This window comes from Lytechinus variegatus, chromosome 2 (genome assembly GCF_018143015.1).
Source record: "Lytechinus variegatus isolate NC3 chromosome 2, Lvar_3.0, whole genome shotgun sequence".
Lineage (NCBI taxonomy): Eukaryota > Metazoa > Echinodermata > Echinoidea > Temnopleuroida > Toxopneustidae > Lytechinus > Lytechinus variegatus.
The window spans coordinates 15,567,102-15,594,443 of record NC_054741.1 but is presented as its reverse complement, the minus strand read 5'-3'; the positions used below and the strand labels follow the sequence as shown (position 1 = coordinate 15,594,443).

General features: G+C 37.1%; 1 protein-coding gene across 1 annotated transcript; it reads right to left on the bottom strand.

Moving 5' to 3' along the window:
• Positions 1–497: 497 nt before the first annotated feature.
• LOC121407419 (arrestin domain-containing protein 3-like) lies at positions 498–23,627 on the bottom strand. The gene is made up of 7 exons (XM_041598485.1): positions 23,411–23,627; positions 17,939–18,073; positions 16,278–16,510; positions 12,308–12,490; positions 10,087–10,287; positions 4,973–5,624; positions 498–1,214 (listed from the first exon to the last, which is right to left on the bottom strand). The coding sequence occupies exons 1-7, from the start codon at positions 23,529–23,531 to the stop codon at positions 982–984; spliced, it is 1,758 nt and encodes a 585-aa protein (XP_041454419.1). The 5' UTR covers positions 23,532–23,627; the 3' UTR covers positions 498–981.
• Between the last annotated feature and the right edge of the window lie 3,715 nt (positions 23,628–27,342).

Genomic DNA, 27,342 nt, shown 5'->3' with positions numbered 1-27,342 from the left:
GAAGAAAAGAAATTAGCAACAAAGAGGGGGACTCTTACAATCCATTTCTGTAAATGGGAAAACTTAAATATTAGACCATATACTGGAGCCCAGAGCCAGTTCTCCACCGGATAGGGGATGGGGGTGTTCAAGGGAGGGTGGGGGGGATGACAAGGGCTGAGTTTGTGTTTGAATTTATTTGGGCGAAGAGGCCGAGGTGATGGATCAAAAATATATATGCTGATGGCTTCAATTCGTTTAGGTTTTATTAATGATTTATTTATTTTTGTATTTGGAAAATTTCTCTTAGGTTTTTTATTTGACACTGGAAAAAAAATCAATATGTTGGAATTTTCTGTAGAAGTTTCTTCTTGATGCATATAATTATCATCAATGTTATTCATAATTATGTATTGGAAGATGTCTGACATTGTGTTTTATTGTAACATTCATGAAAATATTACGTTTCAAAGTTCTATTTGTTATATATATCTTATTTTGTATACATGTATGAATTGAAGTTGTCAATAAAAACTACTCAATACAAAAAAAATAGCATTGATGAGCGATTATAAACAATATAATGGAGCTGGTGTAAGAAGCCAAGGAAGGCAAAATAGTGATGAGTCAATACGTCGAGATGGTTAGTTAATGATGATTTTAAACTCACCAAGTTATTCTTTGTAGGCCTTCCATTCAGCTGTGGAGTTCTTTTCTTTAGTGAAGAGTGTGACTTTGGTACCAGTAACCACTATCTTAGTAGATAAGTTGTTCTCTTTCCGCAGGTTGTATGCTTTGGTCGCTAGGATGCTTCGTTGTGCTTTGAGTGCCGGTGGTAGGTCTGTGCATACGGTGATCCGTGGATTAGGCCTGGCGATTTATGCTCCTTCAAAGGCTGCATAACAGGGCTACTAATGCAAGCAAGCATGACAGCAAATACATTTAAAAAACATTGATTATGACCAAAAGGCTATTAACCGGATGCCAACTGACCAATCAGATCTACATCTGAGGCTGCTGGATGCTCATTGGCTGGACAACCGTAGGGGGCGGGTGACCTCCACCTGCAGACGAAGTGGTTCCTCCCTGTGGAATTCCCATAGAGGCGTAGAGGGTGTCTGGGTCGTAGTAAGGGTACTGCGGTGCGTACGTCACACTGCCAAAAGCACCTTTCTTCCCTTTGATCTGTTTTGGCCCTCCTAATGCAGCCATGTACGTTGGAGGTGGAGGTAAAGCTGTAAAATTCAAATGAAGCAATAGATGGCTTAAATTCACACCAAGGGGGAAAAGATTTTACAAAGTTTATTTGGACCTTCGCCCCTAAAAAAAGGCAAACCAACAAAAATCAGTGATAACATCTGCACACAGAATTCGGTGCTATAGCTTTTTATGAATATGTGCCTTAACCCTAAAGGAATGGAGGGGCATCATGGCCCTTGATGCTTCCCGCGAAATTTTTTAAATGAAAAAAGATAGCGCCGCCAAATTTTCAAATTTAATGACTTTTTTCTTTGAAGTCATGCGTAAAAGGGTGATTATTTTTCATTCAAATTGGTCTGCTTAATTACTTTGGGGTTTAATTTAGTTGTTAAATGGTCTGTAATAATTTCCATTAAAAAAGCAATAAAAACAAAAGATGAAAAAACAAAGAAATACATAAGGAAAAAATTGGCTTTTGCAATTTTTCTTTGTGGAAACATTTATATTAGTAGGAGTGGGCTATAAATGGGTGATTTTGGGTTTTACTGTGGGAACAGTTTTTTTTTGTGTGTGTTCCTTTTACCTTATCTCAACATGAAATGTTGTCTCGGGTCCGAGAAAAAGGTGTGCCGGGCCAAAATCCAAAATGGCCGCCAAAAACCACCCAAATCACAGTTTTGGCCACAACTTCTTTATTTGGTGGTCTTTTTCTCTGGTTTTGGTGTCTATTTAGAGTTAAAAGGTAATTATACCTAAATTTTCCAATTTTTATAGCCTTTTTTCAGCAAAATGTAGGTTTTATCGTCCTGGTGTTCTTGGATATTAGACGGTACGAGGTCAACAATAGCAAGCAGCTTCATAGAGCTATATTGCTTTTATTCTGTGGGTTTCACGGATATTTGTGAAATATATCAAATAAAAAATGTTAATTATCCATAGGGGCTATACAGTATACAATGTACTGTTACTGTACATACTACACTGCATATATCCATGCATTGACCACCATGACATATGACAAGGCCTGTATATAAATTATAGTGTCATAGAAATAAGCTCCTAAGGTTTAAAATTAGATTGTGAATTTGATTGCTTGTCAACCGATGTACATGATGAAACCAGCAACGTAAATTGCACATAAAAATATCACATACATATATATATGCAGACTCGCCGCGCATATGTACATCACATATCTAGCCATATCTTCTTCATTTGGAGGCTTTTTTTTTACCTGGTTGTGGTGTCTAACTGGCCTACATGTATGTTTATGGGGTCAGGTTACTGTCATGGTAACGTTGATCAACAGCCAATCAGAACCAAGGATTCCATGCAAGTTACCATTAAGTTTAGTTAACATAACGGTAAATATTTATGCAACAGGGCCCAGAATAGCTACAGTGTAAATGCCACGATGTGGAGTTAATTACCTTTCTCCGCCCACTGAATTAGCATATTTGACAAAACATGTCCTCAGTTTTGTATATAGCCCACTCCTAATATCAGATTACAAAGATGACATCTAGAAGCAAGTGGAATGCCTCTGGCCATCTCACCTGCATCACGCGATTCAACATAGCAGCAGTGCTGACTTTGAAAACTACTATAACTCGCACAAGATGTTCAGTGATATTTGGTTACTCTTATTTCCACTTTTTATGAACTAGACCAATACATTACAGAGATAGGATGGTAATTCAACAATTACCCCCAATGTGGCCAAAATTTAGTGACCTCATATGACCTTTGACCTTGATCATGTGACCTGAAACTTGCACAGGATATTCAGTGATACTTGATTACTCTTATGTCCAAGTTTCAAAAGTCAGATCAATAAACTTGCAAAGTTATGATGGTAATTCAACAGATACCCCCATTATGGCCAAAGTTCATTGACCTTTGACCTTGGTCATGTGACCTAAAATGCGCACAGGATGTTCAGTGATACTTGATTACTCTTATGTCCAAGTTTTATGAACTAGACCAACATACTTTCAAAGTTATGATGGTAATTCAACAAATACCCCCAATTCGGCCAAAGTTTATTGACCCTAAATGACCTTTGACCTTCATCATGTGACCTGAAACTTGCACAGGATGTTCAGTGATACTTGATTACTATTATGTCCAAGTTTCATGAATCAGATCCAAAAACTTTTAAAGTTTTGATTGTAATTCAATAGATACCCCCAAATCGGCCAAAGTTCATTGACCCCGAATGAACTTTGACCTTGGTCATGCAGGATGTTTGGTGATACTTGATTAACCTTATGTCCAAGTTTAATGACCTAGGTCCATATGTTTCCTAAGTTATGATGACATTTCAAAAACTTAACCTCAGGTAAACATTTTGATGTTGATTCCCCCAACATGGTCTAAGTTCATTGACCCTAAATGACCTTTGACCTTAGTCATGTGACATGAAACTCTAATAGGATGTTCAGTAATACTTGATTAACCTTATGGCCAAGTTTCATGAACTAGGTCCATATACTTTCTAAGTTATGATCTCATTTCAAAAACTTAAACTCAGGTTAAGATTTGATGTTGACGCCGCCGCCGCTGTCACCGCCGCCGTCGGAAAAGCGGCGCCTACAGTCTCACTCTGCTATGCAGGTGAGACAAAAATTGAAGTAAAATGGTGCATTAATTTTCAAATAATGTTTTTCATGAATAAACTTGCATATTATATTTATGATAAATAAAAAAAAGTTATTTTCAGAATTTTTTCAAATACTGGCTTGTAGTTTATATGGTAAAGAATGTGTGTGCCGAATCCCCCCCCCTAAATGTTAGGTGGGGGGACGGTCCCCCCCTAATTTTTTTTTTGATAACCCTTTTTTTTTTTTGCTTGTCAATTTTGTTTCCTGCGTGGACCCCCCTGAAACTTGTGTTGTCCCCCCCCCTAAAATTTAGGTTGATTACCCTTTTTTTTTGCTTGTCAAAATTTTTTGGCCATCATATTAAGTACGCAAAACTGTTTTTTTCTTCACTGCACTACACGTTCCCACTGGGAATCACACATTTTATCAAAAACTTGAACGACATCGCCTTGAATATCCCCACATATCTTGGAAACTAAAATTAATTGCTCCCCAAAATTTTAACCCTACACAGAGTAGGACTTGTACTTTCATTCCTGCAAAAATCTAGAAAAAAATTAACATTTTGACCAAAACGACTGATACACCAGTTCGGATGAACGCCAATGATATGTGCTATTCAAGTTTGTAGGGAGCTTGACCTCATTTGAAAAATTCTCTAACGAATGAACCATAAACACATCCAAGCAAAATCATAAAGGCAATAAACATTATATCTTTAGTGTATCATAAATAATACACCATGGATGGGTTATGCATCCTATTTTGTACAATGCATACCACCAATGTATCACAAATAATCATAGAGCTCATTTGCCCCACCTATCAGTCAAAAATCATTCTGGTTAAGGTGACTTTGATTATTGATCATCAATAATAACCTTTGATCCCAAGGTGAAGGGTTGACAGCTCTCAGGTCTTCTGGCAAGAAATTGATAGACATTTGCCACTCTTGACCAAGGGGAATTAACCAAGCACACATTTCTTCCTTGAAATGCTACATAATACATTATTGCTATCATCGTGAGACAACTGGTTATTTCTTGAAATGCCTTGAAATGCTACACAATACATTATTGTTATCATAGTAAAACCAGTTTGGATACTTTTACGGAGTGCTAGGCTAGTGTCACATCAGAAAGACATGAGCATAACACAATACCACTAAGATTACCATTAAGACACCTTACCCTCATCATCAGAACGTCCTCCTGGTTGAGGATATCCTGATTTTTCTGGTGGGTGCGCTCCAGGCTGGCCTGGTGGTGGATACCCTTGCCCCAGTGCTGGTGCTCCAGGCTGGCCAGGTGGTGGATATCCAGATGGCCCATCACCTGGTGGAGGCATTCCTGGTTGTCCAGGTGGAGGAAACCCAGGCTGTCCTGGTGGAGGATACCCTTGTCCTGTTGGGGGTGCTCCTGGTTGTCCTGGTGGTGGATACCCTTGCCCCAGTGCTGGTACTCCAGGCTGGCCAGGTGGTGGATATCCAGATGGCCCATCACCTGGTGGAGGCATTCCTGGTTGTCCAGGTGGAGGAAACCCAGGCTGTCCTGGTGGAGGATACCCTTGTCCTGTTGGGGGTGCTCCTGGTTGTCCTGGAGGGGGATACCCCTGTCCCGGTGGCAGTGCTCCAGGTTGTCCAGGAGGATATCCCTGTTGCCCCGGAGGTGGGAATCCTGGCTGACCTGCAGGAGCCATTCCAGGATGGTCTGGTAATTGTTGTACTGGAAAAGGGTTCAGGGCAGGATCCTTGAGGGTGTGCGGGAAGGCTGGGATTGTACCAATAACTACTGGGAGCTTCACATGGGCATCCATTGGTGTTCGAGAAACATCTCCTTCGATCTTCAATCAACAAAATTCAAGAGATGAAATTATATAAGACTTAGAATTCCTGCAACAATGTCTTTGTTTTTCATAATTACAACTTCAGGAGGTGTAATTCAATTATCAATTTTACTATTACCATTTATCAGTTTTATTGGTTCTGTTTGTAAGTAATAATGCTCTATTATTCAATAATCCATGCTTATCTTCTAATGGCAGAGAAAAGCATGCAGTACCAACTGAGCTGGCTGGTGTGTTGGCTCAATTGGTAGAGCATCCGTCTCATATCTGGGATGTCGGGAGGTTCAAGCCACGGCCATGTCAGATCAAAAGACATTAAACGATGGGAGTTGCTCCTATCCTTTTTGGTGTTCAACGATTTATGTCACAGAGCTACATGTACGTCAAAGTGACGCTGCAAAGTGGCTGCCGGACCCATGATCAATTCGGCAAAAGAAGTCTTTGGAGTACTTTTATTTCAGATTTGATTTTGCTAGCCTCTCTCCATGCGTGAGGCTTGCACTAGTGATGTCTGTTAACCTCAACATAGCGTCTTACGCAGAAAATTAACGGGGAGACTTGGGATGAAAATTATTTTCAACATTCTTTGCAAGTTTTATAATTGTGAACAGCCCCACTTTAACTATGTATGGGTCTGTTGTGCATAAGGAGGTGGTGCACAAGATATCCCAGGCTGCAGTGTATATAAATAAATATAGGTTACTAAAAGTTAATATAGCAAAATGAACTTGTCTTCAGTGAGCTAAGAATGTTTGTGTGTATATGTACACATGTATAGGTATGAGTGTTGGGGTGTATCGTAAATAGTGTTATCATGTTATCATGGTTATGCAGAATGGAAAGAAAAAAAATGCCCTACCTGCCCTATTTTTCAATGACCTATTAATACAACAGTTCTTTTGGCTGGTGGGGGGGGGGGGGGATTCCTTGCCAGCCAAGCCGTCTGAGTGGATATCTAAAACAGCAAAGACCGGAATCTGTTTTTGTCTTGGAAAATATACCAAATAAATAAGACATAATGGTAGCCATCCATGTGTAAACTGAGGTAGGTTCTAGTCCAAAATATCTAACTTCATTGATCCTAAACCTTTTTTTCAGTCAAATCGAGCATCCGAAACAGCTGTATTTTGGCTCTGGACACTGTCATTCAAATTGTCAGACTTCACAACCAATGAATGTAGAGGGCAGCTACACATTTGCCGACTTCGCCTAGTTTTTGTTGTAAGTTTGATATGGACTGAAGTAAGCAACCAGAATTATGCAACACTGTCATTTAAAGCCGTTCCTGATGCCCGATGTGGTTGAAAATTAGGTTAAGGATCAATAAATTCGAACAAACAGGTAAAATTAGTTTGATAACATCACAGGGTGTGAAAGTGCACCAGCACTTGCACACACCAAGCTGAGTGAGGCCAGGCTTCTAGGTGCAGCTGCTGCGGCAGTGCAGTGGCTCCGGCAGTGCAGTGGCTCCGAGTTCAGGGCCGATCCAGAACCCGGAACCTACTAGCCCAGGTTCAAGTCGGGTTTTCCTTCACCCCCCCCCCCAACATACGGGGAGGGTGACAGATAACATTTTAGCTTTTGCCGGAGTATCATTATAGGAATAGTTTGTAAAAATGATTTTCATAATACCACGAAATCGGACACCCCATCGCCTCTCTCACTTCATTGTCTAACGAAATCATACCATGGTCTCTGAAGAAATTAACACAACGGAGGTGAAACCAAAAAATGTTACAACAATTAGAATGATCTATGAACCCAAATACAGTGTCGCCGCATCCGAAGTGGGCTGTTGCAAATTTCAAGATTTTTTTATCAAAATATCCTTACCATATTTTGCATAGAAACGCACACATTCATCCCACACACTGATATAGACACAGAGCGCATTCAAATAAATTGGATATTCTTCCTAGTTCTTTTCCTCTGTACTTTTCTCACAACTCTTATTACTTTCAATTTCTCCTATCGTCCCATTTGAACCCACCCTTCTCCGTTCTCTTTATATAATTATGTGAACATCTTATTCCTATTATATAATTTCGCTTCTTCTTTTTCTTTGTAATTTTGTCTACGTCTTTTCTCTATGCTGTAGGTGAACTCGGCGCTTCAATTAAATCATTTTCCTTCCCTTTTACGGCAATTTTTTTTTATTATCATTCACCTCACCTATATACCATTATTTTCCTTCATCTGGATTTCAGAGACATAACTGTAACATATAGGACTGTTTATAAAACGTTGTCTGGTCTTAGAAAATTATTCATCCATTTATTTGGAATGTCGGTTTTAAAAATTGGTTGAATAAACTAAAGTGATGAATAAAACGAAGGAGACAAAATGAAACAAAGCTAAAAAAAAATTCCGAATAATGTTAACGATTTCAATGATAATAATAATAATAATAATAATAATGGTGACAAAAACAACAATAATAATATAGGTGCTAATACTATACTACTACTACGACTACTATACAACTACTACAACGACTACTAATACTACGACTTCTAATTCTACTACTGCTGTAGCTGCTGATATCATAACAAAATAGTAACAACAATAATAAACAAGTGGAATGCCTCTGGCCGTCTCACCTGCATCACGCGGTTCAATATAGCAGCAGTGCTGACTTTGAATACTACTCTAACTCGCACAAGATGTTCAGTGATCCATGGTTACTCTTATGTCCACTTTTTATGAACTAGACCAATAAACTTACAGAGATATGATGGTTAGTCAACAAAAAAACCCAACATGGCCAAAGTTCATTGACCTTACATGACCTTTGACCTTGATCATGTGACCTGAAACTCGAACAGGATGTTTAGTGATACTTGATTACTATTATGTCCAAGATTCTTGAATCAGATCAATAAACTTTCAAAGTTATGATGGTAATTCAACAGATACACCCAATTCGGCCAAAGTTCATTGACCTTTGACCTTGGTCATGTGACCTGAAACGCGCACAGGATGTTCAGTGATACTTGATTACTCTAATGTCCAAGTTTAATGAACTAGACCAATAAACTTTCAAAGTTATGATGGTAATTCAACAGATACCCCCGATTCGGCCAAAGTTCATTGACCCTAAATGACCTTTGACCTTAATCATGAGACCTGAAACTTGCACAAAATTTTCAGTGATGCTTGATTACTATTATGTCCAAGTGTCATGAATCAGATCCACAAACTTTTAAAGTTATGATGGGAATTCAACAGATATCCCCAATTCGGCCAAAGTTCATTGACCCTAAATGACCTTTGACCTTGGTCATGTGGCGTGAAACTCATGCAGGATGTTTAGTGATACTTGATTAACCTTATGTCCAAGTTTCATGAACTAGGTCCATATATTTTCTAAGTTATGATGACATTTCAAAAACTTAACCTCAGGTTAAGATTTCGATGTTGAATCCTCCAACATGGTCTAAGTTCATTGACCCTAAATGACCTTTGACCTTGGTCATGTGACATGAAACTCTAATAGGATGTTCAGTAATACTTGATTAACCTTATGGCCAAGTTTTATTAACTAGGTCTATATACTTTCTAAGTTATGACGTCATTTCAAAAACTTAACCTCAGGTTAAGATTTGATGTTGACGCCGCCGCCGCCGCCGTCGCCGTCGCCGTCGGAAAAGCGGCGCCTATAGTCTCACTTTGCTTCGCAGGTGAGACAAAAATGGGTTTTAGGACAACTCCCTGAGAGGACTACACCTCCGGAGGGCGACTCCCCCATGACAACTCCCCAATGAAAACTACCCCGACCATTCTCCTGACATGCCTTAGGACAGGCTTCCCGGAGGAAAACTGATTTAAACCGGCACTTCAATTTGAGTGACGAATTAAAGTACGTTCTTTTCTTTAGAACTTTCACCATCTTGTTCTACTTATAATTATTCTGTTTAAATGAAAAAAATGCTAAGATAGGATTGCCCATTAAGGTTCAATGTTCCAGGTGTATGTATATTTCCATAATATTTCCAGTTTTCTTGTTAAACATTAAATGCACAAGCAGAAGTACCATAAAAATAAATGTTAAATGAGCAGAGTTAATGATTAAGAAGTGTCAGTGAAATAAGGCATCGTAAGTTTATTCTGTAAGTAGCAGAAATACCCCTCCCTGCACCCCCCCCCCCCCAGAGAGACGTTTCGTGCGCGCAGTACGAGTTTCGCACGATTCGCGTGCTCACCAACGCCCACTAAATTGAAATCCTAGCAACGCCATTGAAGCTATTTAGTTACAGGGAGTCATTTGCCTCCCCTCGATAACAGGCACCTGTTACGCTGCTGCAACGAGGCGTCTTAAACCACTCGACCGCGGCAACCGATGACGGGAAAAAAAGTCGGTCTCGCGGACCCTCGGTCTCGCGGACCTTCGGTCAAGTGGTTGGACCCCACGGAGCTGGGGGGGGGGGACTAATGGAGGCTGCATAATACACAATCTTACCTCAACGTAATACTCGACTTGAATGTTGGGGCAGTTTTCATAGCGGCAGGGGGGAATAGGAGGGATCAGCATCTTGACTCTGTCATAGCTAACTGACCCCATGGCTTCGCATCCGTCAAGCTTCAGTTCAGCCATTGTTATCACAGCTTGACGGTGGTGGGTTCTACCGGTGCCATGACGCTGGGCAGAGAAATGCCCCCTCTGAAGGAAAATAAGGTATGTCAGAACAAAGAAAGTTTATCGAGAGAAAGTTAAAGAGCCTGCCCCTCAAATAGTGTATGATAGAATTTATGATACAGAATAGTTACATGTATAACATAATTCTACATTGAAGAGAGAAATAGCTTATGAAATCTGATTTTTAAGACAGCTCTTTAGTCTTACTTATTCTTAGACTTAACAAGAGGAACGCCTCTGGCAGTCTCGCCTCCAATACGCAGTTCAATATAGCAGCAGTACTGTCTTTGAAAACAGCTAATGAATAATTTAAATTTATGATGACAATTCCATGCATACCCCCAACATTACCAAAGTTTGTTGACTCTAAATGACCTTTGACCTGGTCATGTGACTGAAACTCGCATAGGATATTCAAGGATGCTTGATTGCTCTTATGTTCAAGTTTCAAGGACTAGATCAATAAATTTCAAAGTTATGGCAATTCCTCAAATACCCCCAACATGGTCAAAGTTCGTTGACCCTAACTGACCTTTGACCTTGGTCATGTGACCTGAAACTCACACATGATATTCCTAGATACATGGTTACTCTTATGTCCAAGTTTCATGAACTAGATCCATAAACTTTTAAAGTTATGACAATTCCTCAAATAACCCCAGCATGGCCAAAGTTCTTTGACCCTGATCATTTGATCTGAAACTCAGGCAGGATCTTTAAGTGATACATTATTACCCTTCTCTATAATGTTTATGAACTAGGTCTATTTATTTTTGAATTTATGATAACATGGTTAAGATTTCAATATTGATTCCCCCAACATGGTTTAAGTTCATTGACCCTAAATGATTGGTCATGTTTCGGGTGGATGTTTAGTAAAACTTGAATACTCTCATGTCCAAGTTTCATGAACTAGGTCCATATACTTTTAAGTTATGATGACATTTCAAAAGCTAAAGCTTGGTTAAGATTTCAATGTTGACGAGGTCGCCGCCGTTGGAAAAGCGGCGCCTATAGTCTCGCTCTGCTATGCAGGCGAGACAAAAACTGGTTGAAACGTGACCAAGAAGCATAGGCAGCATAGTAAATTTATGAGGTCGACTGAGAATTTTGCCAATATCACAGCTTATACAGCCCCTAATAATTTGGGGCGACTATCTGTTCTGGAGATGTCTCAAGATTAAAAAATAGACAATATTCAAGAATATTCAGACAATTCATATCCTACATACAATGAATAATGGTAAATATTAGAAAATACCACACAATGCTCTTTGCACAAAATAGCCCTTGAGAAGAAATAAAAAGCACACAGAATCAAGCAATCACACAAATGTGAATCAAGCCCCTAAAAATACCTATCATCCCATAACCTGTGATATGACAACTCAAACAAAATTAAACACAAATGTGGCTAATTATTTTTTCTTCAGTTTGAGAGTGTTATCTAGCACTTCTGGGAAAACAATAACTTATACAAGTGGTACCTGCAAGAGTTATTAAAGATATGTCTATAAACCCACAGAAACACCCGTGAGTACACCATTATGTCATTTTTCCAGAATGTATATCACGAAAGGCATTTTCACACCAGCCCATGTACAAAAAAGATCATGTGAATTACAAGAACTTGTTCAAGCCTGAAAACAGCTCTTGATTCCTATGCACTTTCACACCTGCCAGTCTAGATACACTCCTTGCAGTTTTAGGAAAAGGATTTTTCACAATGTCATGTGTATGTACAAGCATTTTCTATGACATAACTTCACTGTTGAAGATTTCTTTGTCAGAGCTCTATATTCATTTATTGGAGGGGGAGGGGGGTAGGGAAATATTTCAAGTACTTGGCTATTGCTGTATTTGTTTCACAAGAATGAAAGTACCACTCATTCTTTCTTCTAGGGCCAGTGCATGCATGTATATGCCTAGTGGCTATTCCGCTGGCAAAGACAGTTAAGTAGTATCTTACATTTATACATACATGTAATGCCCATTGAGGGGAATTTTTATCAAGATATTTTCAGACCAGTTTTTCTAGACTTGCCTGTTGTAGTTTTGCAGTAATGTCAATGATCCTCCTGGAACTGTTGTTATGAAGATCCAATGAAACAAAGATGTACTCTCCTGGGACATACCCTCGCTTGTCAACCATTCCTTTCAGAATTATGGGTCCAGAAGCGCAGCACAGGCAACATACCGTCTTCTCAACTTGGTGACTTGGTGGTACCTATTATGAATCACAAAGATAAAATATTAAAATAGGTGGGTGTTTCATATAGCTGTTCGTAAGTTAAGAGCAACTTTAAGATAGACTGGTGATCCTTTCTTGTGGTAAATAGTACATTTGGCGATGGTTAAGCGCATAAGAAAGGTTCACCAGTCGTTCTTAAAGTCGCTCTTAACTTACGAACAGCTTTATAAAATGGCCCCCTGACCTGTATTCTGAAGACCTTGCATTTTTATTTGAAAGGCCACTATAACTCTGTGATAAAATTACAGGAAGCCAAATTAAAATATGTGTCTTTATATGTTCAATGTTCTTTTATCACACAATGATGGAGAAAACTGATGACTTGTTCTTCCCAGACAGCTAGGAATGATTCGAGTATTATATCAAGAGATGAGCTTATTAATCGAACCTGTACTGTTACAGATTTCTTTGACAATTGGTGGGAAGTTGCGCAGCAGAGTTCATATACAGTTGTTTCAATAGAAACATAAAAATAATCATGTAAGTACATGTATATGTATAAGAACAAAATCTATTTAGACAAACTATCATGTCTTGACATAGATTTTTACATAAAGAAACCAAACAAACAGGAAACATTTCCATCATGTGTTCATATCTACAGATTTCTACAAAAGTAGGAACTGTACATTGTGATGGACGACAGTTCTTCTTTCTCTCCAAATGTAGGTACTGTCCCTAGAGCTAAGGCAGTGGTATTAAAGATGTACCATTGAATAGGCAAGCTACATGTATGATAATATTAATATTATTATTGTCCTGGGTACACAATAACACTGTCTTCCATCTATTCAATGTTCATGTGATTTTACACTCTCAACTTCCCTTATCATCGAGATGTTCTAGGGCTGGGTTTATTTTCCCCTCTAGAATGGCAATTTTCAATGCTACAAGATACAAACGCTATAAAAAATGATTAAAATCATTTTAAAAATAGTTTGTATGGCAGCTGGATCAGACCAAGGGCCTTTTCACACGTGAATCTTGAATCATCATTGTAGTGATGATTGTTATTGTAATCGTGACTGTGAAGAGCATTTGTGATTCTAATCAAGTTCTAGTTTGGTTTCAAACATGCTAAATATTCATCATTATCCTTATTTTTCACTGGAATCATCATTCAAATTGTGATTTTTTTACCACGATGACGGGCGGTTACAACTACACACAACAAAGCTCATTATGGGAATACAGTCATATTGACAATATGAGTTCGGTGAAAATTAATTTTCAGTTACATATAATTGTTTACCTTACACTGGTATTTAGACAAAGGGGGAGGGGGGTTACTTTGGGCCATACATCCTCCATTACCCCCCCCCCAAAAAAAAGGGAAGTTCTACCACCAAGATTTCTTTTTAAAGGTAAGGGAAAGATTAAAAGGGTGAAATATAATATTATCTTGCTAATCTTGCAACTATATGTATATACATGTATAGTCAAAATCTCTATTCATATGAAGAGGATCAAAATTTTCGTAACTTGCGACTTTTCAGAAATATGTGATTATATGTTTTGCCTCTCAAATTTACGCTCATTATTCCACCAATGTCTTAAAAAAAAATTGACAATTGAAAAAGTGTGCATGTATTTTTCACACCTTAGAAGCTCCTTTTGTGATTCTTATGTGAATCAAAGCAATTATTGATTTTTATTTCCCACACTAACTCTCCTTGAAAATAAATTACATGTAGGCTATTATGAAAATGTTTAATCTCACAATTAACAATTAAAGGAGACTTAATTGATGATGATGATTAATTGATGATGAACAGCCCGGGATCTTTTATACCTGTATTTGTAGTACTATAATTACAAAGAGCAGGATGTAGCTGCCATTAATTAATAGAAAAAAAAATCAATAAACATTTCAAATGAACCAAGTGTGTATAATGCACATTAAAGAAAGGAGAGAGAGAGATAAAGACAAAAGAAAGGGTGGGGGTGCGAGACATACCTATAGTATGGGATATAAATATGACAGAAAAATCCTCTTATGATCTACGTACTGTACAAACACCAGCCTGTATCAACAGAAACTAGAAATAGATTCCGGTTTTGCTAATAGGTGGCCTGGGTCTTCGTCTGATTGACCAGTATAAGCCCAATGACAAGGCAAATAAATTAAATATCTTCCTCAGCTCCGTGGTAGAGGAGGAGGCTGATAACATGTACATGTAGCCCCCCCCTCCTCATCTTATTCATTAAGCTCTATACACAAAAGACACCTTTAACTTCACATGGGCAATCTACTGGATGTGTGAATCAGGAGTTAAAGGGATAGTCCAAGCTAAAGATATTTCTATCTACCCAGAATCGAAAACAGTTGTATATGCACATCGTCATGAATATTCATAAGGTGGGCTGATGATGTCATATCCCCACTTTCCCTTTTCTCATGTTGAAATCAAATTTAGTTCTTGGTAGTAAAATTTTGAATAAACCTAATTTCATATAATAACATACAAAATAACAAGTGTGGATATGACATCATCAGCCCACCTACATGTAATCAATATTCATGAAGAAATGCCTACATATAACTGTTTCACCAGAATAATGCAAATTCAATAACTTCGTTATTTGTTATCCAATTTTGATCGAATTTTCAGCATTTTGCTCTGTGAATTTTACTCTAATTATTGAGACATAAATATCTTCAGCCTGGACTATCCCTTTAAATATGACATTTATCAATTGCAAACACTAATTTGCAATATTTGTCTTGGCAATGGGGATCGGAAGTTCATTAAACATCCATGATTTGGAATGCAGATATTTTTCATACATGTATCATCAAAGCTAGTGATGGTCATTTTAGTGGTCAATATTTTACTTCAATGTTAGTCGATTATAACCAGGAAAAAAAACATGTATATTGCTGATAACATGATATATTGCCAAGTATTATTAGGACTATTTTTTCAATATTGAATACTTTTAATAATATCGAATTATCCCCCATCACTTGCCAAAGCAGCCCTCGCAGGATGGAGGGCAGTGAAATCTTTTATGAAATACCACATTGGGGGATTTTAGGGCATCAAGGCACTTAAGGTGGGCACTCAACCGGTGTGTTAGCTCAGTTGGTAGAGCGTCCGTCTCACAACCGGGAGGTTGGGGGTTCAAACCAAACCCCGGCCGCGTCAGACCAAAAGACGTTAAAAGATGGGAGTTGCTGCTACCCTGTTTGGCGTTCAACGATTAAAGGGATAGAGCCTCGTCGATCTGGCGCTGCACAGCGGCTGCCGGGCCCACGATCAATTGGGCAAAGCAAATTTTCGGAGTATTTCATTTCATGTCTATTTCGAACAATAAATTATGGATTTATCATTTTTTATTTATCAAGGCAATGTCACCTTCATCACCTATGGTAAATGCCAACCATGGGTCAAACAATATACTCCCTTTCAGAACATTCTTTACTGTTTTCTCAAACGGAGAATTGTCACCCTAAAAAATAATTTCAATGTAGTATTTCCAAGCTATTTTCTCCTACATTCAAATAAAGGAAAATGCATCCTTACATGTATGATCCTTGGTATTAAACAATGTGCGCACTTGTTTAAAAATAATAAATTAATTTGTTTATATTCTCATTAGGGCATTGGTGAAAAACAGCTTTTTGCCAGTCTTTTGTAGAATGTCTATTTCAATACATTAAAAAAACAACAAACATATAATATACAATAATAAAATCAAAATGCTGTGAAGGATTACACCGTATTTGCACATTTATCCAGAAATGGAAGAAAGTGCTTACCAATACATTGTACTCATAATTCAGGTCTTTTACTGTGAAGATACTGAACAGCCTCTGAGTGTGATGGTCAAATTTCCATGGTCGATCGATGTTAATCTTGACATAGTACCTGACATACCCCCATGTACCTTCAAACGGTGGTGGCAGATTTATGTTTGGGATCTGGAACTGAAAGGGAAATCGATGTTCTCCGGCAGTCAAGGTGATTCGATTCGCAGTCTTGTTATCCTTACCTGGAAAGGAGAGCAGGGATTCATATTTTAGTCCTCTCAAAGGGGACCATCAAGAAATTCAGCAAACGATTCTCTTTTTTTCTTCCATCTTTCTTCTACACCATTTGAAGAATCATTGGGAGGATTTAAGAACTGATTTAATGGGATTTCCAAAGCCCTTAAAGGCAACAGTGAGTCCAAAGTAAATGTCCATTTTACAGCCATTAAAACCTCAAGTCCCGAGTAGATTGGTTGTATATTGATGTACCTTAGCAATTGTTACTATGCATTAGTATAATGCCAGTTAATTGGATGTACAGTAAGTGATCACAAGTACTTTCTATTGGTACTCTCCAGTGTACAATAATGTATAAAAGGGTCATGGGTGGAGCGACTGGAGACAATGGTGCGGTTGGGGTGGGGGGGGGGGAGCATTACACAGAGGTGTGAAAAAAATAATAAGAGGGGGAAAAAAGAAAGAAAAGCATTAAAAAAGAGGTATGTGCTGTGTAAACTCTATACCACCACATTTACATGTAGGTTGACCCCCCCCCCCCATTATCCCTATCTAGGCCGGGGGGGGGGAGGAGGCCCCCCTCAACGTATCGCGCAATATTTTCGCCACGCGAAATTTTTTGACCGCGCCGCTCGCTGACTTTTTACTTTCAAGTCTTGCGCAACTTTTGAGACCAGCTTTGCGTCATCCGGGTATGTGTTTCCGAAATTACGCAACATTATGTAAGTGCATGTCAGACCGAAAATTGCTCAAAAACTTAATATTGTGTACAAAGTCTATGCAAATTGTGTTTTCAACCAAAATTCATAAATGTATTTTAGTTTTGCTGGTTTAAATGTATTTATTTTACGCTTTTTACGATCACAGAAGAGTCCCCAACAAATTTCATCGAAAAAACAATGAAAAACAAAAGGTAAAAAAAACCCAAAGAAATACATAAGAAATTGCAAAAAACAATACAATACATAAGAAAATGATTTGATATCGCAATTTCTTTCATGTACACTTACTAAGAACACCACAAAGAGTTTCTATGCCAAAAAATAGTACATTTGGAGCTTCATTTATGGAGTTAGATGAAAAAGTATGATTTCGCATACTAATTACGCATAAATTAGCATAATCACTTAATAGCGATTTGCATGAAATAAATTACTATACAGTCTTGTAGATTATGTCCCCAGGCAACCCGCGTGCCAATTTTCGGCGCGATCGCGCGGTCGACGGCCGAGATCTTAGGGGGGGGGGCCTGGGAGGGCCCCCCCCCGGCCATATGAACTCCCAAAATTCCCCGGCCTAGATAGGGTTAAAATATACTGGGGCTGACCCTGGTTGGAGTAAAGTAGTAGTGAAGATTTTGCATTGCCAAAGAGTAACTGCAGGTTGCATCGCAATCCAATTTCAGGAAAGGATTAAGCAAGCATCTTACTCACCCGCACCACGCAAAGTGATCTCCTGTTTGAAGAATTCATGATTGGTGGTGTAGGTCACTGTCCTCTCGTAATCTCCAGTACCCTCAGACTCTGTCCAATTTGTGTAGGCCTTACCGACACATTTGAATTGAATGCCTAATAAAGAAACGAGGAATGAGCAGGGAACTGGTTACAATTGATGCATATTCACTGAAAAATGTAGGGTTTTGTGAAAGAAATAGAACAAAATAAAAGACATTCTAAACATGCTCTGACAAAAAATCTAGATATAGGCCTAAACAAACTTTTGAAAGTTTCAAGAACATTCAGAAAAAGACCAACAGTCAACCCTACATTAGAATTAAAAATAGAGATTGAAAATGAAAATGTTTTTGCCATATTAATAGGCATTTACATAGCGCCATCTATCTAGAAATATTCTATTCCGAGGCACGTTGTTATTATTATCATTACCCGGCTTTAGCTCGAGCTGCCTCTCAGCGCTCATGCATTCGAGGAATTAATCCTGCCGGTACCCATTCACCTCACCTGGGTTTGAGTGCAGCACAGTGTGGATAGATTTCTTGCTGAAGGAAAATACGCCATGGCTGGGATTCGAACCCACGACCCTTTGTTTCAAAGTCAGAAGACTTATCCACTGGGCCACAACGCTCCACATTACCATACTTTCCACTAAAGTTATAGAGGGCGTACACAATTAACATAATTAATTATGCTCAAAATTCAAGTTTTTGAGCACTCTGGTGAATACAAGAATTCCCAAGTTACTCAAACTATAAAAAGTAACAGATCTATATAATGAAAAATAAATTGCAACCATAGCATTAGAGTTTAGACCAAAAGCTTCGATCTATGTTATGTTGGTTGTTCCACTGAACTCCGTTTATTCCACTCACCAAATTCTAGACAGAAATTCTAGCTCAATCTGTACAGGGACTCAATGGCCATATGTTTATGTATTAAGTTCGGATAAAACAGGGAAGTGAAGTTTCGCGAAAGCCAAAGTAAGTCACTGTTTTTTCCCTTTTAAGTTTATTTTCCCCCGTTTTGGTGCATTTCAGGCCAAAACAAAATTAATAATCTTATTTTTGGTACAGTTCTTTTTATATATTCTTATAAAATAAATTGAAAGTCCCCCAATGGTGGCTGCACGATAACGAGCCGTCTGTGTACAAGTAGAAATTAAAGAAAAGAAAAAAATGTAAAAAAAACCCCTCGAAATAGACGGCTGCCAGCTGTCTACTCACTGTGTGTAGCAAGCATGTACATGTAGAGGTCTATGGAAATTAGTATTTTGGTAACAAGAGTGTTTTATTTCAATGATTTTTTAAAGTGTGTGTTGTGTACTGCATTGGCATACCATAGTACTACCTGTAGATTCCCCACAGGCAGGATGGTTGCAGTGAGCAAGTGAGTTATTTCTGAATCCTGTCTAGCAGTTGCACGGAACGATGTGACACTGACAGGGCCTTAATCATGTTAATTAACAAGTGGAATGAATGCCTCTTGCCGTCTCACCTGCATCACGCGGTTCAATATAGCAGCAGTGCTGACTTTGAAAACTACTCTAACTCGCACAAGATTTTCAGTGAAACATGGTTACTCTTATGTCCACTTTTTATGAACTAGACTAATAAACCAACGGAGATATGATGGTTATTCAACAAAAAAACCAACATGGCCAAAGTTCATTGGCCTTACATGACCTTTGACCTTGATCATGTGACTTAAAACTCGCACAGGAATCAGATCAATAAACTTTCAAAGTTATGATGGTAATTCAACAGATACACCCAATTCGGCCAAAGTTCATTGACCTTTGACCTTGGTCATGTGACATGAAATGCGCACAGGATGTTCAGTGTTACTTGATTATACTCTTTTGCTGCGAGAAAATATACTTTTCCCCTATTTTCTCCCTATTTTTTGACTATTTTTAGTAAAAAGGGACTATTTTTTTTCTGTTTTTACAAATGAAATAGAAAAAAATAGGCTATTATTTTTCTATTTTTAACAAGCATGCTATATTCTGGCTATTTTTACAGGTGAAACAGAAAAAAATAGGCTATTCTATTTCTATTTCAAAGGCGCATGCTATGTTTTGCTATTTTTACAGGTGAAATAAAAAAAATAGACTATTTTATTTCTATTTTTAACGCGCATGCTATTTCTTTTTCTATTTTTACAAGTGAAATAGAAAAAAAATAGGATGAATTAGTTCTATTTTTAACGCGCAAACTATTTTTTTGCTATTTTTTCAACCTTGCCACGTTGGCAAGGCTATTTTCTATCTATTTTATTCTAATCAAACAAGTTTGTATCTAGTTTAATCTCTGAATATGAATGATTTTTTAATGCTGCTGGTAATATCTCATATATTTTTAGGCCTAGATTCAAGGCCTTTTTTTTAAATATTCTGATGATAAAAAAATGATTGCTGAAAACAAACCTGCCATGCCCAGCATACGATAAGTTTTGCATTCCGACTTGTATAGAAAAAATGACATGGAATTCGAAGTATAATTCAGATGAAACCTGCACATTTATCTTATCTGAACTAAGCTGAATGAAATTACATTTCCTGAATTTTTCCTGAAAATCGTAAGGACTTGAGATGGCTTTTGTATCTTTGAATTAAATTAGGCCTAGACCTCTATTTGGTTCTCTGAGTCTGACATTTTTAAAAAAATCTTGATCTGATTTAAACGTTAGATCGTTCACGGCCGTGGTACAGTTGCCTACTCTCTGTAGTGATTATTCTCCTTTCCATTGTTTTTTCTTTAAATCTTCAGATACATCGCATCTACCAGCAAAGGACAAGTGCTATGCTAGAAGTACAGAGAATGAAGGTACCGTCCCTGGCCAACTCTTTAGACGCAGTGATCGAGGGCTCCAGGATCTCAATTGCGTGAAAACATACAGTAGAATTATTAGTTAAAAACCTATACTCCCTCTCCTTCAAAAAAACTGAATAGGTCTAGATCTACATATTTTATTTATTGAATACAAAATAATATATAGGGTATGCTATCAGTTTTTAAATATGTACAAACAAAAGTGGCCCAGGTGCGAAACAAAAAGGAATTGTACTTAGATTTTTTTTCATGGATTAACTGTAAAACCCTCCAGGTTATCGACAGTATTTTACAAGTATACCAAAAGTTGAGCCAAATATAATAATGATCTTGAAAAAACCCAAGGTTAGGGTAGGCTAAGTCATTTTGATAAAAAAAGGTGCCTCCATCATATCTTCTGTGCAGCCTATCACTTTACACAGGGCGGGGGGGTTCTTTTTTTTCCTGTTCCCTCTGTCTGAAACTTTCTTTAGATCTCTTTGGACCATTTTACATTGTAAAATAAATGTTTTTATAACCGGTTGTCTCACTCATTTGATTGATGGGCCTGGTATTGATCCTTAAGGGTACCCTAAGACTGAAAGTTATGTGATTTGAACAAACATGTATTGAGTACATCAGATCCCCCCCCAAAAAAAAAAAAAAAAAAAAACTGAAAATTTCATCATAATTGAATGAGGAATAACAAAGATATGACAATTCAATTTTTTTTTCCTTTATTGGTGAGACAGTTTAGTGCTTATCATGAATGTTCGCTTTTGTTGCATTATATTGAAATTTTATCCCCCAAGCTAGCTTGTAAAAATTCGATTGACTACCTTCTTACTGTGTAAGATAATCGTTGACACATAAGACAAGAATAATACACAGCTTGTTATGTCTCGAACATAGTTTGTTACAATTTTAATTCATTAAATTCCATATGATTTGTCACTTTCTGATATTTTTTTGAACAGATTTCAAAAGGCTGAGAGACTGATTTTCTAGGGCAACTTTTGTCAATTCCTGTTGTATTGTTGTGCATGTGGCAATTAACAACAATGTTTCAATACAATGAGGCAATTTTCCTTGATTCTTCAATCCTATGTGCAAGGATAATTACTTCACTTTTCCCTGCACCTTGTTATAACAGGAGCGGACATTCATTGTAAAGATACTTAATTCAAGTAACAGCCAAGGGGGAGGGGAGTGTTACCAATTTTCTTAAGTGTGTGTGTGCAAGGAAAACAAAAGGAGTGATACGAAAAGTGTGAAAGATCAGGAACATATCCATATGATTTGACACAATAAAAATAGAGGAAACATAGTCATTTCTTGAAAATAGGGAAAATTTATATATTTTAGGTTATATTTTTAAAATTATTATAAAATAGCGAAAAAATAGCTGTGCAACTGAGAATTATATTTTTTATATATTTTTCCAAATATAAAAAAAAAATATTTTTTTTATCTATTTTTGTTCCAAATTGAATAGCCTAAAAATATATTTTTCTCTATTCTTTTTCTATTTTAGTCCTATTTTCAACATATTTTTTCCCTAATTTCAGGAGGAAAAATAGCTGTAAAATATTTTTTTTTCTATTTTTATTGTATTTCTTTGATAATTTGTACATATTTTTACACTATTTCATTTGGGGAAAAAATAGCATAAAAATATATTTTTGGCTATTTTTTTTTGTTCAAAATTGAATATGCTAAAAATATATTTTTTTTCTATTTTAGTCCTATTTTCAACCTATTTTTTTCTAATTTCAGGAGAAAAAAAGCTGTAAAATATATTTTTTTTTCTATTTTTATTGTATTTCTTTGATAATTTTTACATATTTTTACGCTATTTTGCTTGGAGAAGATATAGCATAAAAATATATTTTTTGTTATATTTTTAGGCTATTTTTTCATCTTTTTTTGACTATTTTATTTCGACTAGGGCAAGTTTAAAGAACTAGACCAATAAACTTTCAAAGTTATGATGGTAATTCAACAGATACCTGAAACTTGCACAAAATGTTCAGTGATGCTTGATTACTATTATGTCCATGTTTCATGAATCAGATCCATAACTTTCAAAGTTATGATGGGAATTCTACAGATACCCCCAATTCGGCCAAAGTTCATTGACCCTAAATGACCTTTTACCTTGGTCATGTGACATGAAACTCACGCAGGATGTTTAGTGATAATTGATTAACCTTATGTAAGTTTCATGAACTAGGTCCATATATTTTCTAAGTTATGATGACATTTCTAAAACTTAACCTCAGGTTAAGATTTTGATGTTGATTCCTCCAACATGGTCTAAGTTCATTGACCCTAAATGACCTTTGACCTTGGTCATGTGACATGAAACTCTAATAGGATGTTTAGTAATACTCGATTAACCTTATGGCCAAGTTTCATGAAATAGGTCCATATACTTTCTAAGTTATGATGTCATTTCAAAAAACTTAACCTCAGGTTAAGATTTGATGTTGACGCCGCCGCCGTCGGAAAAGCGGCGCCTATAGTCTCACTCTGCTATGCAGGTGAGACAAAAACGGCGAATTGTTCCAGGCGAGTGTCGGGTCCCATGCCCGGTGGATAGCACCCTTCCCATCGTGCAGTGTTAAAATCTACTCACCACGAATATCTCCCTTTTCTTCTGAGACAACTATCCTTGCTTCTCCTTGAACGACATCACCAGGTTTAAAGACTTCCTGATTACCTGCAAAAAGAACTTCGAACACCTGTAATTTCCCCATAGAGAATTATGTGGGATTATGACTAAAGCGGGATCATTCAATTCGTCTCACTGCGGCCGCGGTCGGTCCCTTTTCTGATACCGGTGCCGTACGGACAAGCTAGCTGCATGCCGAGCTGCGCTGAGAAACGTAAACAAACGAGGCTAACGTGATGTGAGTTCACTCCGAATCCACCCCTTTCGAATTTTTGGGATCGGGGGGGGGGGGGGGGACATGTCAAACCAATGCCGTATAAATTGCTTTACCCCATAATATTAGCGACGACGAAAACAAAATGATACAAGAAGGAAATAATTGGCAAGACTTTTAACTATGATAGCATTTTTTTATATATAAAAAAATAATAGTGCATGGAATGAACTAGCGGGGCTATCACACTATCATGGTTTGAGAGTTATTTGTCTGATAGAAAACAATATGTCACTCACAATAATATTTCTTCTAACTTTCAGTCAATAAAATGCGGAGTTCCACAAGGATCGATCCTTGGCCCCTTACTTTTCCTTATATATATTAATGATTTGACTACTGTATCGCCTTTATGATCATTTGTATTATTTGCCGATGACACAAAACATTTTTTGTTCAAACACTAGCTTAGAAACTTTAGTAGATACATTTAATCGTGAATTACCTAAACTATCTTTATGGTTTAAATGTAATAGGCTCTCACTTAATATAGACAAAACAAACTTTATGTATTTTAAGCATACAAGTTCACATATTACTGAGTTTCCATACGACATAAGCATAGATAATATTCCTCTCAAAAGGAAAAACGAAACAAAGTTTTTAGGTGTCACAATAGATGAAAATTTAAATTGGAATGAACATATACGTTGTATAACTACTAACATCTCCAGAAACGTAGGTGTACTTTACAAAATGAAAAACATAATTCCTCATACTACACTTGTTTTACTATACAATTCATTAATGTTGCCATATATATCGTATTGCAATGTAGTTTGGGCAACGTGTGCAAAAACTAAAATTAATACAATATACTTATTACAGAAAAAAGCAATTCGAATTTGTACTAATTCGCAATATTTATCACACACAAATCCATTATTTCATAAACTAAAAACTCTAACTATTTTGGACATAAATTCATTTCAAAGCTTACTGCTTATGTTCAAATATGTAAATAACATGCTCCCACCTTCATTTCACAATTTTTATACTATGAACACATCTATCCATTCATATCCTACGCGGAACTCTTCTAATTCCCATTTAATCAACCCCAAATTGCTTATTGCGCAGAGATCCATAAGACACCATGGTCCTGATTTGTGGAACTCTCTACCAGAATCTATAAAAAGATCCACGTCTCTTTACTCATTTAAGGCAAACGTTAAATCTATGTTGATATCAGAATATTTGAAGTAAAAATTCTGTGTCGATGTGTCATCATTAAAGCATCATCACCATCATCCTCTCCATCGCCTTCATCTTTACCATTTCACCATCATCTTCATCCCTATCATCTCCATCTTCATTGCTCAAATTACATTACTGCTGTTTTTCATGAAATGTACTGTATATCGATTCTGCTGTATTAATGTATTATATGAATCAATGAGTTTTAACCTGGGGTTGTCATTTTTTCAAGCAATCTGCTTATGATGACAATCCTTCTCCTGCAAATTGTAAATGTTAACTAATTTGGTATGAGATCAGTTTTGTTTGTAATGATAATTTTAGTACACTTAGTTATGATTCATGCCAAAAAAAGTTCTCAATATACTATGTTTGTTATGTTATGGAAAATGTATTATATACGAATGATGTAATGGCAGAAGTAAACAATCAAATCAAATCAAATCAAATTTTCTCTGGGTAGGTAACCTTTCGTTCTTTTTTGTGTAGCGACAAGTGGTTTACTATGTCAGTTTTTTGTTTGCTGCCTCATTTTTCGAATGACTGTTTATGGATATTTTATATAAGCCTGTATATAGGAACTATGCCTTTTTATTTGTACTTATTGAACAATTCAATCTTGTAAATAAACTAAAGTGAAAAAAGAATTTAAAAAGGTTGTATACCACTTGCCCCCGTATGCCACGTCTGGACCTTCGATCAAGTTTGTAACGCTATACTGATGTCAGATAGGAAGTGAGCATGCAGTGGGGTGACTACCAACTTGATATTTACTGTAACGCGCAGGCGGCGCCATATTTGGAGGGGTCGCACGAAAGTTCCTTTCAATTTAATAAAGTAACACAGCCAAAACTTATCTTATTTGTTATAAGCTACTCTTTTTTTATTTTCTTACCCCCCCCCCCCGTCTCTAGGCCTGTTAATAATTTATAGGAGTAAGAAACTCAATATGAAACAAAAAGTGGAAAGGCTTGTGACTCGTCCCTGAAAAGGAGAAGGGAGAAAAAGAAGAAGCAGGGGGAGGAGGGAGGGGGGGCTGAATTTGACCTCATAGCAACCACATTATAGAGAGGATTATTTTGATCGGCATCTGAAACGTTTCTGTTCTTGCTGTTTGATTTTCCATCAACTATCAGCAAACTGTTTCAGTGATACAATTACTTTGGTTTGAATATTCTTCGCCTTATGAGGCTTATCGATCATTATTAGTCTATTCTTAACCGGGGCGGCGATCCTGATGGCCTGGGGCACAGTGACCCCCCAATCTTTGAAGTAGGCCTACGGAAAAGGTGCCCTTTTTACACAAGAAAAAAATGCACCCTCACGAACGTGTACACCTTTCACCTGAGTAGGACCCGTTTTAAGTGTTACCACAAAGTGCCCTTTCTCGTATCAGTACCCCTTTTTACCAAAGAAAAATGTCCAACATGGACGTGTTTTGTGCCCCTTTCACCCGAGAATGACCCGTTTTATGTGTTAACATTTGCCTATGAAATACTTTTGTTTTATATTTTACTACTTAATAAGAATATCCTTAACTGCTTAAGTTTCATGAGTCATGTGAGTGCATGGGGGTAGATAAGCAGTAGCTTACAGATGGGGGGGGGTGTTGCACCCACAAATGTAATAACGCCCACAAATGAAATAACGCCCACAAATGTAATAACACTTTACCCACAAATGTAATAATTTCACCCACAAATGTAATAATTGTACCCACAAATGTAATAATGCACTTTACCCACAAATGTAATAATTTTTGATCGCCCACAAATGTAATAAATTTGAGGGATTTTTGGCGAATCCGTTCTCAACTAAAATCCTATAGTTACACGTTCATATAGCACAAAAGTCCAAAATCTTTATTTCCAGACCCGGATAGTAAGGAAATTGTAATATAAGTCCAAAGTCTCTTTTCCAGACCCTGTTGTTTCAAAAATTATAATATAAGTTGAAAGTCTTTTTTCCTGACCCGGTTGTTTCAGATAATATAATATAAGTTCAAAGTCTTTTTCCAGACCCGGTTCTTGAAAAAAATATAATATAAGTCCAAACTAAGTTACTATAATGATATTCCAGTGGAATAAAAATGAGAATCGATCTTAGTCTTTTCTCCAGACCCAGTTAATTAAAACTGGTGGAATAAACGTCTTTGTTGTTGTTTTCACTTATATGGCGCGTATTGTGAATATACGCGCTAAGAGTAAATTGAGAATCAAGCATATTCTTTTCTCCAGACCCGGTAAGTAAAAACTAAAATCCCAAAGGAAAGTATTCATATAGCACAAATGTGCAAAGTATTTTTCCAGACCCGGTTGATAAAAAAATTATGATATAAGTTGAAAGTCTTTTTTCCAGACCCGGATGTTTTCAAAAATAATAATATAAGTCCAAAGTCTTATTTCAGACCCGGTTCTTTAAAAAA